General features: G+C 66.0%; 1 protein-coding gene across 1 annotated transcript; it reads right to left on the bottom strand.

The window, feature by feature from the left end:
- Positions 1-3528: 3528 nt before the first annotated feature.
- On the bottom strand, positions 3529-8444 carry LOC148592850 (SH3 and multiple ankyrin repeat domains protein 1-like). Its single transcript, XM_088533427.1, has 3 exons — positions 7566-8444; positions 6604-7295; positions 3529-4096 (listed from the first exon to the last, which is right to left on the bottom strand). The coding sequence occupies exons 1-3, from the start codon at positions 8442-8444 to the stop codon at positions 3550-3552; spliced, it is 2118 nt and encodes a 705-aa protein (XP_088389553.1). The 3' UTR covers positions 3529-3549.
- Positions 8445-13352: the final 4908 nt, after the last annotated feature.

Raw genomic sequence — 13352 nt, 5'->3', positions numbered from 1 at the left:
GTGACACGATAAGGACACGAGAGTGACATGGTAAGGACACAGGAGTGACACGCTAAGGACATGGGAGTGACACACTGAGGACATGGGAGCACCAGGGCCACGTGTGGGGGCATCTGGTGCTGCACACGCGTGTGCATGGGCACATGTGTGTGCACACGCGTGTGCATGGGCACATATGTGTGTACACGCGTGTGCACAAGCCAACATGGGACCGGGGGGGTACACGTGTGTGCACTGCATTGCACACGTGTGTGACGGGGAGGGGCAGAGCGGTGCACACGCGTGTGCTTGGCATGTACGCGTGTCCCGGGACAGGCGCCCTGTGCGAGGGGAGGGGGGGTCCCATGTCCTAATGGAGGATCCCGTGTCCTGATAGGGAATTCCGTGTCCTGATGTTATCCCAATGGAGGATCCCATGTCCCGATGGAGGATCCCGTGTCCTAATGGAGGATCCCATGTCCTGACAGGGAATTCCGTGTCCTGATGTTATCCCAATGGAGGATCCCATGTCCCGATGGAGGATCCCGTGTCCTAATGGAGGATCCCATGTCCTGACAGGGAATTCCGTGTCCTGATGTTATCCCAATGGAGGATCCCATGTCCCGATGGAGGATCCCGTGTCCTGACAGGGAATTCCGTGTCCTGATGTTATCCCGATGGAGGATCCCATGTCCCGATGGAGGATCCCGTGTCCTAATGGAGGATCCCATGTCCTGACAGGGAATTCCGTGTCCTGATGTTATCCTGATGGAGGATCCCATGTCCCGATGGAGGATCCCGTGTCCTGGTGGGGAATCCCGTGTCCTGACAGGGAATTCCGTGTCCTGATGTTATCCCAATGGAGGATCCCATGTCCCGATGGAGGATCCCGTGTCCTAATGGAGGATCCCATGTCCTGACAGGGAATTCCGTGTCCTGATGTTATCCTGATGGAGGATCCCATGTCCCGATGGAGGATCCCGTGTCCTGGTGGGGAATCCCGTGTCCTGACAGGGAATTCCGTGTCCTGATGTTATCCCGATAGAGGATCCCGTCTCCCAGTGGAGGATCCCGTGTCCTGACAGGGAATTCCATGTCCTGATGTTATCCCGATGGAGGATCCCATGTCCCGATGGAGGATCCCGTGTCCTGGTGGAGGATCCCGTGTCCTGACAGGGAATCCCATATCCTGATGTTATCCCAATGGAGCATCCCGTGTCCTAATGGAGGATCCTGTGTCCTGGTGGGGGATCCCGTGTCCTGACAGGGAATTCCGTGTCCTGATGTTATCCCGATGGAGGATCCCATGTCCTGATGGGGGATCCCATGTCCTGGAGCTGCTCCCGTGTCCCACATCCCAAACCAGCTCCCATGTCCCAATTTGAGTCCTGTATCCCTAAACGGATCCTGAATTCCGGAGCTGGTCCTGGGTCCCAGGTCAAATCCCGTATCCTGACACGTATCCCGAATCCTGGAGCCGGTTCCTCATCCCAGATAGAGCCCAATGTCCTGCATCACGATGGGGGTCCCAGAGCTGCTTCCAATCCCGAAACCAATCCCAGATCCTGCTTCGAGTCCCATATCCCAAAATGGGTCCCACATCCTGGCGAGTGTCCCGGAGCCGGTCCCACATCCCACTTGGAATCCTGTATCCTGGCCCAGGTCCAGGGAAGTTCGAGGCCCATATCCCGACGTGAGTCCGGCATTCCAGAACCAGTCAGACATCCTGGTTCCAAGGCCCGTATCCTGAAATGGATCCTGCATCCCAGAGCTGCTCCAGCATCCCGGTCTGAATCCCATCTTCCTGAATGGCTCCCACATTCCAGAGCCGCTCCGGCCTCCTGATCCGAGCCCCGTATCGTGACATGGGTCTGGTATCCTGGTTCAAATCCTGTATCCCGAAACAGGCCCCGCATCCCGGAGCTGCTCCAACATCCCGGGCCGAATCCCACTTCGTGATGTGGCTGTGGCATCCCAATCCGAGTCCCGTATCCTGACATGGGTCCAGTATCCCGATCCGTGTCCCGTATCGCGACATGGGTGTGGTATCCTGGTCCGAGTCCCGTATCGCGACATGGATCTGACGCCCGATCCGAGTCCCGTATCGCAACATGGGTCTGATATCGTGGTCCGAGTCCCATATCGCGACGTGGGTCCGGTATCCCGACCCGCGGCCCGTATCCCGACACGGATCCTGCGCCCGACCCGAGCCCCATATCGCGACATGGCTCTGCTATCCCGGTCCGAGTCCTGTCTTGTGACGCGGGTCTGTCCTCCCGACCCGCGTCCCGTATCGCGATGTGGGTCTGGTATCGCGATATGGGTTTGCTATCGCGACATGGGTTTGCTATCGCGACATGGGGCTGGTATCGCGACACAGGTTTGCTAGCACGATGTGGGTCTTCTATCGTGACGTGGGTTTGCTGTCGTGACATGGGTCTGCTATTGCGACATGGGCCTGGTATCGTGAAACAGGTCTGGTATTGCGACATGGGTCTACTATCGTGACACAGGTTTGCTATTGCGACATGGGTCTGCTGTTGCGACAGAGGTCTGGTGTCACGACACAGGTCTGGTATTGTGACACGGGTCTGGTGTTGTGACACGGGCCTACTATCGTGACATGGGTTTACTATCGTGACATGGGTCTGGTGTCGTGACACAGGTCTGGTATCGCAACATTGGTTTGCTACCGCGACATGGGTCTGCTGTCGCGACAGGGGTCTGGTATCGCGACACGGGTCTGCTGTCACAACGCGGGTTTGCTATCGTGACACAGGTCTGCTATCGCGACAGGGGTCTGGTATCACAACACAGGTCTGGTATTGTGACACGGGTCTACTATCGCGACATGGGTCTGGTATCGTGACACGGGTCTGCTATCGCAACACGGGTCTGCTATCGTGACATTGGTTTCTTACCGTGACATGGGTCTGCTGTCGTGACAGGGGTCTGGCATCATGACACGGATCTGGTATCGCGACACGGGCCCGCTGTCGCGACACGGGTCTGCTATCGCGACGTGGATTTGCTATCATGACGTGGATTTGCTATCGCGACGTGGATTTGCTATCACGACACGGATTAGCTGTCGCGACACGGATTTGCCGTCGCGACACGGACTTGCTATCGTGATGTGGATTTCCTATCGCGACACGGACTTGCTATTGTGACATGGATTTGCTATCACGACGCGGATTTGCTATCGCGACATGGACTTGCTATCGCAACACGGATTCGCTGTCGTGACACGGATTCGCTATCACGACACGGATTCGCTATCGCGACATGGATTCGCTATCGCGACACGGATTCGCTATCGCGACACGGACTCGCTATCGCGACACGGATTTGCTATCGCGACACGGATTCGCCGTCGCGACACGGGCCGGGACACCCGCCCCGCCGCCCGCCCCCCCCCGCGTCCCCAGCCGCCCCCGTTTCCCCCCCCCCATCTCCAACCCCAACCCCTCATCACGAGCAGCAGCGGGCGCCGGAGCAGCCCCCTCCCGGGAACACCGGGATCACCGGGAACGCCGGGAACGCCGGGAAGGGCGGCAGCGCCGTCCATCACCTCTCGAGGAAGAGCTTGAGCGCGCGGTCGATGTTCATGCGGTGGCCCACGCGGGTGACGCCCAGGTCGATGTAGTCCTCCTTGGTGAGCGAGGGCAGGTGGGAGCCGTCGATCTCGTTGTGCAGGAAGCGCTCGCGGTGCTCGCCCAGGTTGAGGTACTCGAGCCAGTCGGCCACGTCGAACTTGCTCCAGAAGGGCAGCGGCTTCGCGCCGAACGGCTTGTCCGGCGGCGGCAGGAAGCGCGTGGGGGACAGCGAGCGCGTCGCCAGGTCGCCCAAGGCGCCACCGGTGCCGCCGCGGAGCTCCAGGAGCCCCGCGTAGAGCGGCGCGGCCGGGAGCAGCGGGAGCGACGCGGGTCGCGGCGGCGCCGCGCTGGCCTTGGGCTCGCTGGGGAGCGCGGCCGGGCTGGGCGCGCGGCGCAGGGCCGGCCGCACCTCCAGCTCGCCCGCCGCGGTGACACCCATGGGTGCCGCCTTGGGGGGCAGCCAGGGCGGGAAGAGCGGGGTCTTGGGGGCGGTGGAGGCGGCGGGAGAGTCCGGGAGCCTGCGGAGGGGGAGAGCGGTGAGCGGTGGGTGGTGGGTGTCCGAGGGTTCGTGTTGGGTGTGCAAGGGGTGTTGGGTGTTCATGTTGGGTGTGCGAGGGGTGCTGGGTGCTCTGTCTGGGGGTTCGTGTTGGGTGTGCCAAGAGCATTGGGTGTTCGTGTTGGGTGTGCGAGGGGCATTGGGTGTTCATGTTGGGTGTGCGAGGGGCATTGGGTGGCCAGGTGTTTGTGTTGGGTGTATGAGGGGCGTTGGGTGCTTGTGTTGGGTGTGCGAGGGGTGTTGGGTGTTCATGTTGAGTGTGCTGGGAGCGTTGGGTGTTCGTGTTGGGTGTGCAATGGGCGGTGGGTGTGCAGGGGTTCATACTGGGTGTGCGAGGGGCATTGGGTGTTCGTGTTGGGTGTGTGAGGGGCATTGGGTGTCTGGGTGTTCATGTTGGATGTGCCAAGAGCGTTGGGTGTTCGTGTTGGGTGTGCGATGGGCATTGGGTGTTGGGTGTTCCTCTTGGGTGTCAGAGGGGCATTGGGTGTTCGTGTTGGGTGTGCGATGGGCGTGGGGTGTTCGTGTTGGGTGTGCGAGGGGCGTTGGGTGTGCAGGGGTTCATACTGGGTGTGCGAGGGGCATTGGGTGTTCGTGTTGGGTGTGCGATGGGCATTGGGTGCTCTGTCTGGGTGTTCGTGTTGGGTGTGCCAAGAGCATTGGGTGTTTGTGTTGGGTGTGTGAGAGGCATTGGGTGTCTGGGTGTTCGTGTTGGGTGTGCGATGGGCGTTGGGTGTTCGTGTTGGGTGTGCGATGGGCATTGGGTGCTCTGTCTGGGTGTTCGTGTTGGGTGTGCGATGGGCATTGGGTGTTCGTGTTGGGTGTGCGATGGGCGTGGGGTGTTCGTGTTGGGTGTGTGAGGGGCGTTGGGTGTTCGTGTTGGGTGTGCGATGGGCATTGGGTGTTCGTGTTGGGTGTGCGATGGGCGTTGGGTGTTCGTGTTGGGTGTGTGATGGGCGTTGGGTGTTCATGTTGGGTGTGTGAGGGGCGTTGGGTGTTCATGTTGGGTGTGTGAGGGGCGTTGGGTGTTCGTGTTGGGTGTGCGATGGGCGTTGGGTGTCCGGGTGTTTGTGTTGGGTGTGTGAGGAAAGGAGGGAGGAGAAAGGAGGGAAAAGAGGTGAAAGGGAGGGAAAAGGAGGTGGAAAAGGAGGGAAAAGGAGGGGGAAATGGAGGGAAAAGGAGGGAAAAAGAGGGAAAAGGAGGGAAAAGGAGAGGGAAAAGGACAGAAAAAGAGGGAAAAGGAGGGGGAAGAGGAGGGAAGAGGAGGGGGAAAAGAAGGGAAAACGAGGGAGAATGAGGGGGAAAAGGAGGGAAAAAAGGACGGAAAAGGATAGAAAAGGAGGGAAAAGGAGGGAAAAAAGGGGGAAAGGGAGGGAAAAGGGGGGAAAAGGAGGGAAAAGGACGGAAAAGGAGGGAAAAGGAGGGAGCGGAGGGAAAAGGAGAGAAAAAGGGGGGAAAGGGAGGGGAAAGGAGAGGGAAAAGGAGGGAAAAGAAGGGAAAAAGAGGGAAAAGGAGGGGAAAGGAGAGGGAAAAGGAGGGAAAAGAAGGGAAAAAGAGGGAAAAGGAGGGGAAAGGAGAGGGAAAAGGAGGGAAAAGAAGGGAAAAAGAGGGAAAAGGAGGGAAAAGAAGGGAAAAGGAGGGAAAAAGAGGGAAAAGGAGGGAAAAGGAGGGAAAAGAAGGGAAAAGGAGGGAAAAAGAGGGAAAAGGAGGGAAAAGAAGGGAAAAGGAGGGAAAAAGAGGGAAAAAGAGGGAAAAGGAGGGAAAAGAAGGGAAAAGGAGGGAAAAAGAGGGAAAAAGAGGGAAAAGGAGGGAAAAGAAGGGAAAAGGAGGGAAAAAGAGGGAAAAGAAGGGAAAAGGAGGGAAAAAGAGGGAAAAGGAGGGAAAAAAGGGGGAAAAGGAGGGGAAAGGAGGGAGCGGAGGGAAAAGGAGGGAAAAAAGGGGGAAAAGGAGGGAAAAAAGGACGGAAAAGGATGGAAAAGGATGGAAAAGGAGGGGAAAGGAGGGAGTGGAGGGAAAAGGAGGGAAAAAAGGACGGAAAAGGATGGAAAAGGATGGAAAAGGAGGGGAAAGGAGGGAGCGGAGGGAAAAGGAGGGAAAAAGGGGGGAAAAAGAAGGAAAAGGGGGAAAAAGGAGGGGGAAAAGGACGGAAAAGGATGGAAAAGGATGGAAAAGGAGGGAGCGGAGGGAAAAGGAGAGAAAAAGGGGGGAAAAGGAGGGGAAAGGAGAGGGAAAAGGAAGGAAAAGAAGGGAAAAAGAGGGAAAAGGAGGGAAAAGAAGGGAAAAGGAGGGAAAAAGAGGGAAAAGGAGGGAAAAAGGGGGGAAAAGGAGGGAAAAGATGGAAAAGGATGGAAAAGGAGGGCGCGAGGCGGCGGCTCCCACCTGTGCCGTCCCAGCGATCCCGGGCGCTCGGGGCCGAAGGCGGCGGCGGCTCCGGCGGGTCCGTCGGGGCCGCGGGCCCAGGGCGCTCCCGGCGTTCCCGGTCCGGAGGCTCCGGAGGCTCCGGAGGCTCCTCCGATCTGCTGCAGCTTGGAGCTGAGCTCGGAGATGATGCTGGCCTTCATGGCGGCCACGGCGGGAGGCTGCTCGGGGCGGCGCGGCGGGAAGGGCCGCGCGCGCGGCGGCCGCGGCGCCGCCGCCGCCTTCTCCACGGGACCATCCAAATAGGACACGTAGGTGTCGAGCAGCTCGGCGCCCTCGCTCGATAGCGACAACGTGGACACCGAGCTGATGGTCTCCAGGTGGTGGTCGCTGCTCGAGCGGCTGTCGACCTCCTCGATGCCCGAGTCGGTGACGGCCTCGGCGGCCTCCGCCGGGATGGCGATGGAGGCCACGACGGCCGAGAAGTTGACGTGGGGCTCGCGCGGCGCCGCCTGCGTCAACGTGGCCACTTCGCTGTCGTACGACGTCAAACTGGAGGCCGTCGAGTCGAGCGGAGGCCCCGCCGCCGCGGAGGCCTCGGCCTTGTCGAAGCTGTTGGAGAACTCGAGCGGCGGCGGCAGCGGCTCCGCGAACAGGAACTCGTCCTCCACGTCCACCGACGGCGCCGGCGGCGGCAGCGCCAGCAGGGGCAGCCCGTCCGCCCCGGTGGAGGCCGCGGCGGCGGCGCCGTCCTCCATGAAGCGGACGTGCAGCTCCATCTTGGCCTCGTCCGGCCGCTTCTCGGCCTCGTGGAGGTGCCGGGGGGACGCGGGGCGGCTGCCGCGGGGGCCCGGGGCGGCCACGGGGGACGGCGCCATGGCGCAAGATGGCGGCGCCGCGGCGCAAGATGGCGGCGCCGCGCAAGATGGCGGCGCCGCGTGAGGCGCCGGCGCCGCCGCGCAAGATGGCGGCGCCGTGTGAGGCGACGGCGCCGCGTGGGGTGACACCGGGGCCACGTGCGGTGACACCGGGGCCATGTGAGGTGACACCGGGGCCATGTGAGGTGACACCGGCACCGATCGGGACGGGGAGGCCGCCCGCGAGGCCGAGGGGCCTCCGCACGCCGCGGCGCGGCCTCCTGCGGCGCCGCAAGATGGCGGCGCGGCCTGCACGGCGCTGAAGGCCCCTCCGGCGGCCTTGGCGGGGCGGTAGGAGCCGGCGTACGCGCGGGACGGCGGCGGCGGCGCCGGCGTCGCCAGGGCCTCCCCGGCGAACAGGGCCTCGTCGATGCTCTTGGAGTGCCGCAGCCGCGGCGGCGCCAGCTCCTCCTCGTCCTCCTCGGTGGACAGGAACAAGGCCGAGCGGCGGCGGCCTCCCTCGGGCGGCCACTCGCGCCGCGCCGCCCCGACCAACGCGGCGCCGAATTGCGAGGTGAAATCGAGCGACGACGACGGCGCCGGGGCGGCCTCCGGCGCCGCCTCGGCCTCCACGCTGCTGCCCTGGCTGCTGCGGCCGCTGCTGCTGGTGGACGGCGCCTTCACCACGATGGTGGGGATGGCGATGGAGCTCTTGTCCTTGTCGCCGTCCTCCACCTTGGGCTGCTTCACCAGCGGGCCCTTGCGCCGCAGCGGCTTGGCGGGGACGTACATGGCGCCGGGCCGCGCGGGGAGGTTGTAGAGGCGCAGCTCGGCGCCCGGCCTCCATGATGACGATGATGGCGGCGGCGGCGCCGCCGCGGCCTTGTTGGAGGCCGAGCTGTAGGGAGGCTCCGGCGGCGACGTGGTGGGAGGCGGCGGGATCTCCTCCGGCCCCGGCACCGAGAGGCTCCGGCTGAACTTGCCCGACGAGCCCGGGGGGGCCAGGAAGGGCTTGTCCTCCTCAGCCGCCCCTGGGAGGGGGAAGATGGAGGGTGAGGGGGGCCCTGGCGTCCGGGGGGGGTCCAGCAGCCTCCCCATGGAGGCCCAGGTGTCTGGAGGCCCCAGGACCCTCCCCATGGAGGCCCAGGCATTCGGAGGCCCCATCAGCCTCCCCATGGAGGCCCGGGCTGAAGGGGCCCCGGTGTCCGGGGATCCCAGCACCCTCTCCATGGAGGCCCAGGCATCTGGAGGCCCCAGCAGCCTCCCCATGGGGACCCGGATATCTGGAGGCCCCGGGACCCTCCACATGGAGGCCCAGGGGTCTGGAGGCCCCAGGACCCTCCCCATGGAGGCCCAGGTATCCAGAGGCCCCAGGACCCTCCCCATGGGGACCCGGGTGTCTGGAGGCCCCAGGACCCTCCCCATGGGGACCCGGGTGTCTGGAGGCCCCAGGACCCTCCCCGTGGAGGCCCAGGCGTCCAGAGGCCCCAGCACCTTCCTCATGGGGTTCCATGTTTAAGGGGCCCAGGCATCCGGGGATCCCAGCAGCCTCCCCATGGAGGCCCAGGCATCTGGAGGCCCTGGGACCCTCCCTATGGGGACCTGGGTTGAAGGGGCCCAGGCGTCCGGGGATCCCAGCACCCTCCCAATGGAGGCCCAGGCATTTGGAGGCCCCATCAGCCTCCCCATGGAGGCCCAGGGCTCCAGAGGCCCCAGGACCCTCCCCAAGGAGGCCCAGGCGTCCGGGGGTCCCAGCAGCCTCCGCATGGAGGCCCAGGTATCTGGAGGCCCTGGGACCCTCCCCATGGAGGCCCGCGTGTCTGGAGGCCCCGGGGACCCTCCTCATGGGGTTCCATGTTTAAGGGCCCAGGTGTCCGGGGGTCCCAGCACCCTCCCCATTGGAACCCAGGTTGAAGGGGCCCAGGTGTCCGGGGGTCCCAGCACCCTCTCCATGGAGGCCCAGGCGTCTGGAGTCCCCAGCAGCCTCCCCATGGGGACCCGGATATATGGAGGCCCCGGGACCCTCCCCATGGAAGCCCAGGAGTCTGGAGGCCCCAGGACTCTCCCCATGGGGACCCAGGGGTCCGGAGGCCCCAGGACCCTCCACATGGAGGCCCAGGTGTCCGGAGGCCCCAGGACTCTCCCCATGGAGGCCCGGGCGTCCCGAGGCTCCAGGACCCTCCCCATGGAGGCCCAGGTGTCTGGAGGCTCCAGGACCCTCCCCATGGAGGCCCAGGTGTCTGGGGGTCCCAGCAGCCTCTGCATGGAGGCCCAGGTATCTGGAGGTCCTGGGACCCTCCCCATGGAGGCCCAGGCGTCCCGAGGCCCTGGGACCCTCCCCATGGAGGCCAGGGCGTCTGGGGGTCTCAGCAGCCTCCACATGGAGGCCCAGGTGTCTGGAGGCCCCAGGACCCTCCACATGGAGGCCCAGGTGTCTGGAGGCTCCAGGACCCTCCCCATGGAGGCCCAGGCGTCCCGAGGCCCCAGGACCCTCCCCATGGAGGCCCGGGCGTCCCGAGGCCCCGGGACCCTCCCCATGGAGGCCCAGGTGTCTGGGGGTCCCAGCAGCCTCTGCATGGAGGCCCAGGTATCTGGAGGTCCTGGGACCCTCCCCATGGAGGCCCAGGCATCCCGAGGCCCCGGGACCCTCCCCATGGAGGCCAGGGCGTCTGGGGGTCTCAGCAGCCTCCACATGGAGGCCCAGGTGTCCGGAGGCCCCAAGACTCTCCCCATGGAGGCCCGGGCGTCCCGAGGCCCCGGGACCCTCCCCATGGAGGCCCAGGTATCTGGAGGTCCTGGGACCCTCCCCATGGAGGCCCAGGCGTCCCGAGGCCCCGGGACCCTCCCCATGGGGACCCAGGAGTCCAGAGGCTCCAGGACCCTCCCCATGGGGACCCGGGTGTCTGGAGGCCCCGGGATCCTCCCCTTGGAGGCCCAGGGGTCCGGAGGCCCCGGGACCCTCCCCATGGAGGCCAGGGCGTCTGGGGGTCTCAGCAGCCTCCGCATGGAGGCCCAGGTGTCTGGAGGCCCCAGGACCCTCCCCATGGAGGCCCAGGTGTCTGGAGGCCCCGGGACCCTCTGCATGGAGGCCCAGGGCATCCCGAGGCCCCGGGACCCTCCCCATGGGGACCCGGGTGTCTGGAGGCCCCGGGACCCTCCCCTTGGAGGCCCAGGGGTCCGGAGGCCCCGGGACCCTCCCCGCGGGCTCCCGGCCGGAAGGGGCCCCGGCGTCCGGGCTCACCGATGGATTTCTGGCGCAGCATGAGGCCGTGGGGGGGCCCGGCGGGCAGGAACGGCCGCTCGTAGCCCCCCGGCCCCAGGCGGTGGCCCTCGAAGGTCGCCTGTGGCACAGAGCCCTGGTCAAGGGGGCCCAGGCGTCCGGGCGGCCTCCCCCAAGGGACCCAGGTGTCCCCAAGGGGCCCAGGCGTCCGGGTGACCCCCCCAAGAGGCCCAGGTGTCCCCAAGGGGCCCAGGCGTCCGGGTGACCCCCCCAAGGGACCCAGGTGTCCCCAAGGGGCCCAGGCGTCCGGGTGACCCCCCCAAGGGGCCCAGGTGTCCCCAAGGGGCCCAGGCGTCCGGGTGCCCCCCCCCACCAAGGGACCCAGGTGTCCCCAAGGGGCCCAGGCGTCCGGGTGCCCCCCCCCCCCAAGGGACCCAGGTGTCCCCAAGGGGCCCAGGCGTCCGGGTGACCCCCCCACAAGGGACCTAGGTGTCCCCAAGGGGCCCAGGCGTCCGGGTGACCCCCCCAAGGGGCCCAGGTGTCCCCAAGGGGCCCAGGCGTCCGGGTCCCCCCCCACAAGGGACCCAGGTGTCCCCAAGGGGCCCAGGCGTCCGGGTCCCCCCCCAAGGGGCCCAGGTGTCCCCAAGGGGCCCAGGCGTCCGGGTGACCCCCCCCCCCACAAGGGACCCAGGTGTCCCCAAGGGACCCAGGTGTCCAGGTACCCCCCATTACCCCCCCATCTAGGTGCCCCCCCCCAAAAAGGGGCCCAGGCGTCCGGGCCCCCCAGCCCCCCCCCCATCCAGGTGCCCCCCCCCAAAGGGACCCAGGTGTCCAGGTGCCCCCCATTACCCCCCCCAATTACCCCCCCCATCTAGGTGCCCCCCCGCCCCCCCAAAAAAGGGGCCCAGGCGTCCGGGTCCCCCCAACCCCCTCCCATCCAGGTGCCCCCCCCAAAAAAGGGGCCCAGGCGTCCGGGCCCCCCAACCCCCCCCCATCCAGGTGCCCCCCCCCCCCCCAAAAAGGGGCCCAGGCGTCCGGGTCCCCCCAACCCCCCCCCATCCAGGTGCCCCCCCCCCAAAGGGACCCAGGTGTCCAGGTGCCCCCCATTACCCCCCCCAATTACCCCCCCCATCCAGGTGCCCCCCCACCCCCCCCAAAAAAGGGGCCCAGGCGTCCGGGCCCCCCAGCCTCCCCCATCCAGGTGCCCCCCCCAAAAGGGGCCCAGGCGTCCGGGTCCCCCAACCCCCTCCCATCCAGGTGCCCCCCCCCGAAAGGGACCCAGGTGTCCAGGTACCCCCCATTACCCCCCCCAATTACCCCCCTCCATCCAGGTGCGCCCCCCACCCCCCCCCAAAAAAGGGGCCCAGGCGTCCGGCCCCCCCCCACCCCATCCAGGTGCCCCCCCCAAAAGGGGCCCAGGCGTCCGGGTCCCCCCAACCCCCTCCCATCCAAGTGCCCCCCCGCAAAGGGACCCAGGCGTCCGGGTCCCCCCAACCCCCTCCCATCCAGGTGCCCCCCCCCAAAGGGACCCAGGTGTCCAGGTACCCCCCATTACCCCCCCCATCCAGGTGCCCCCCCCCCCCCCCAAAAAAGGGGCCCAGGCGTCCGGGTCCCCCCAACCCCCTCCCATCCAGGTGCCCCCCCCCCCCAAAAGGGGCCCAGGCGTCCGGGTCCCCCAACCCCCCCCCATCCAGGTGCCCCCCCCCCCCAAAAAGGGGCCCAGGCATCCGGGTCCCCCAACCCCCCCCCATCCAGGTGCCCCCCCCCCCCAAAAAGGGGCCCAGGCGTCCGGCCCCCCCCACCTCGGGGCTGAAGTAGCCCCTGGGCCGGCCCTTGGCCAGGGGGGGCAGGGGGGGGGGCGGCCGCGGGGCCCTCCCCCCCCCCGCCGATGCTCTGCTGAGCGGCCGCCAGGATCTCGTCCAGTTTGTCTGCAGGGGGGGGCCCAGGCGTCCGGGAGCGCCCAAGGGACCCCCCGAGACGGGGGGGGGACCCCCGAACTGGGGATACCCCCAGATTGGGGACACCCCTGCAGTGGGACCCCCAAACTGGGGACAACCTCGAACTGGGACCCCCCCCCCAATCTGGGGATACCCCCGAACTGGGGACACCCCCGAACTGGGGACACCCCTAAACTGGGGACACCCCCAACCTTGGACCCCCCCCAACCTGGGGATACCCCCGGACTGGGACCCCCAAACTGGGGACATCCCCAAACTGGGACCCCCAACCCGAAGATACCCCCGAATTGGGGACACCCCCATGAGCCGGGGACACCCCTTTAACGGGGACACCCCCCAACCTGGGGATACCCCCGGACTGGGACCCCCCAACCTGGGGACATCCCCAAACTGGGGACACCCCCAACCCGAAGATACCCCCGAATTGGGGACACCCCCATGAGCTGGGGACACCCCCGAAATGGGACCCCCCCAAACTGGGACCCCCCCAATCTGGGGACACCCCCAACCTGGGGACCCCCTGAGCCAGGGACACCCCCATGAGCTGGGGATACCCCCAAACTGGGGACACCCCCGAATTGGGGACACCCCCATGAGCCGGGGACACCCCTTTAACGGGGACACCCCCCAACCTGGGGATACCCCCGGACTGGGACCCCCAAACTGGGGACATCCCCAAACTGGGACCCCCAACCTGAGGATACCCCCAAACTGGGGATACCCCCGAACTGGGGACAACCCCGAAATGGGACCCCCCAAACTGGGACACCCTCAACCTGGGGACACCCCCAAACTGGGGCACCCCCAATCTAGGGACAACCTCGAACT

This window comes from Tinamus guttatus, unplaced genomic scaffold (genome assembly GCF_059628265.1).
Source record: "Tinamus guttatus ecotype Peru unplaced genomic scaffold, ASM5962826v1 Tinamus_guttatus_pri_ptg000499l, whole genome shotgun sequence".
Lineage (NCBI taxonomy): Eukaryota > Metazoa > Chordata > Aves > Tinamiformes > Tinamidae > Tinamus > Tinamus guttatus.
Note: the sequence above shows the minus strand (reverse complement) of the source record. Positions and strands in the feature narration are given on the sequence as shown.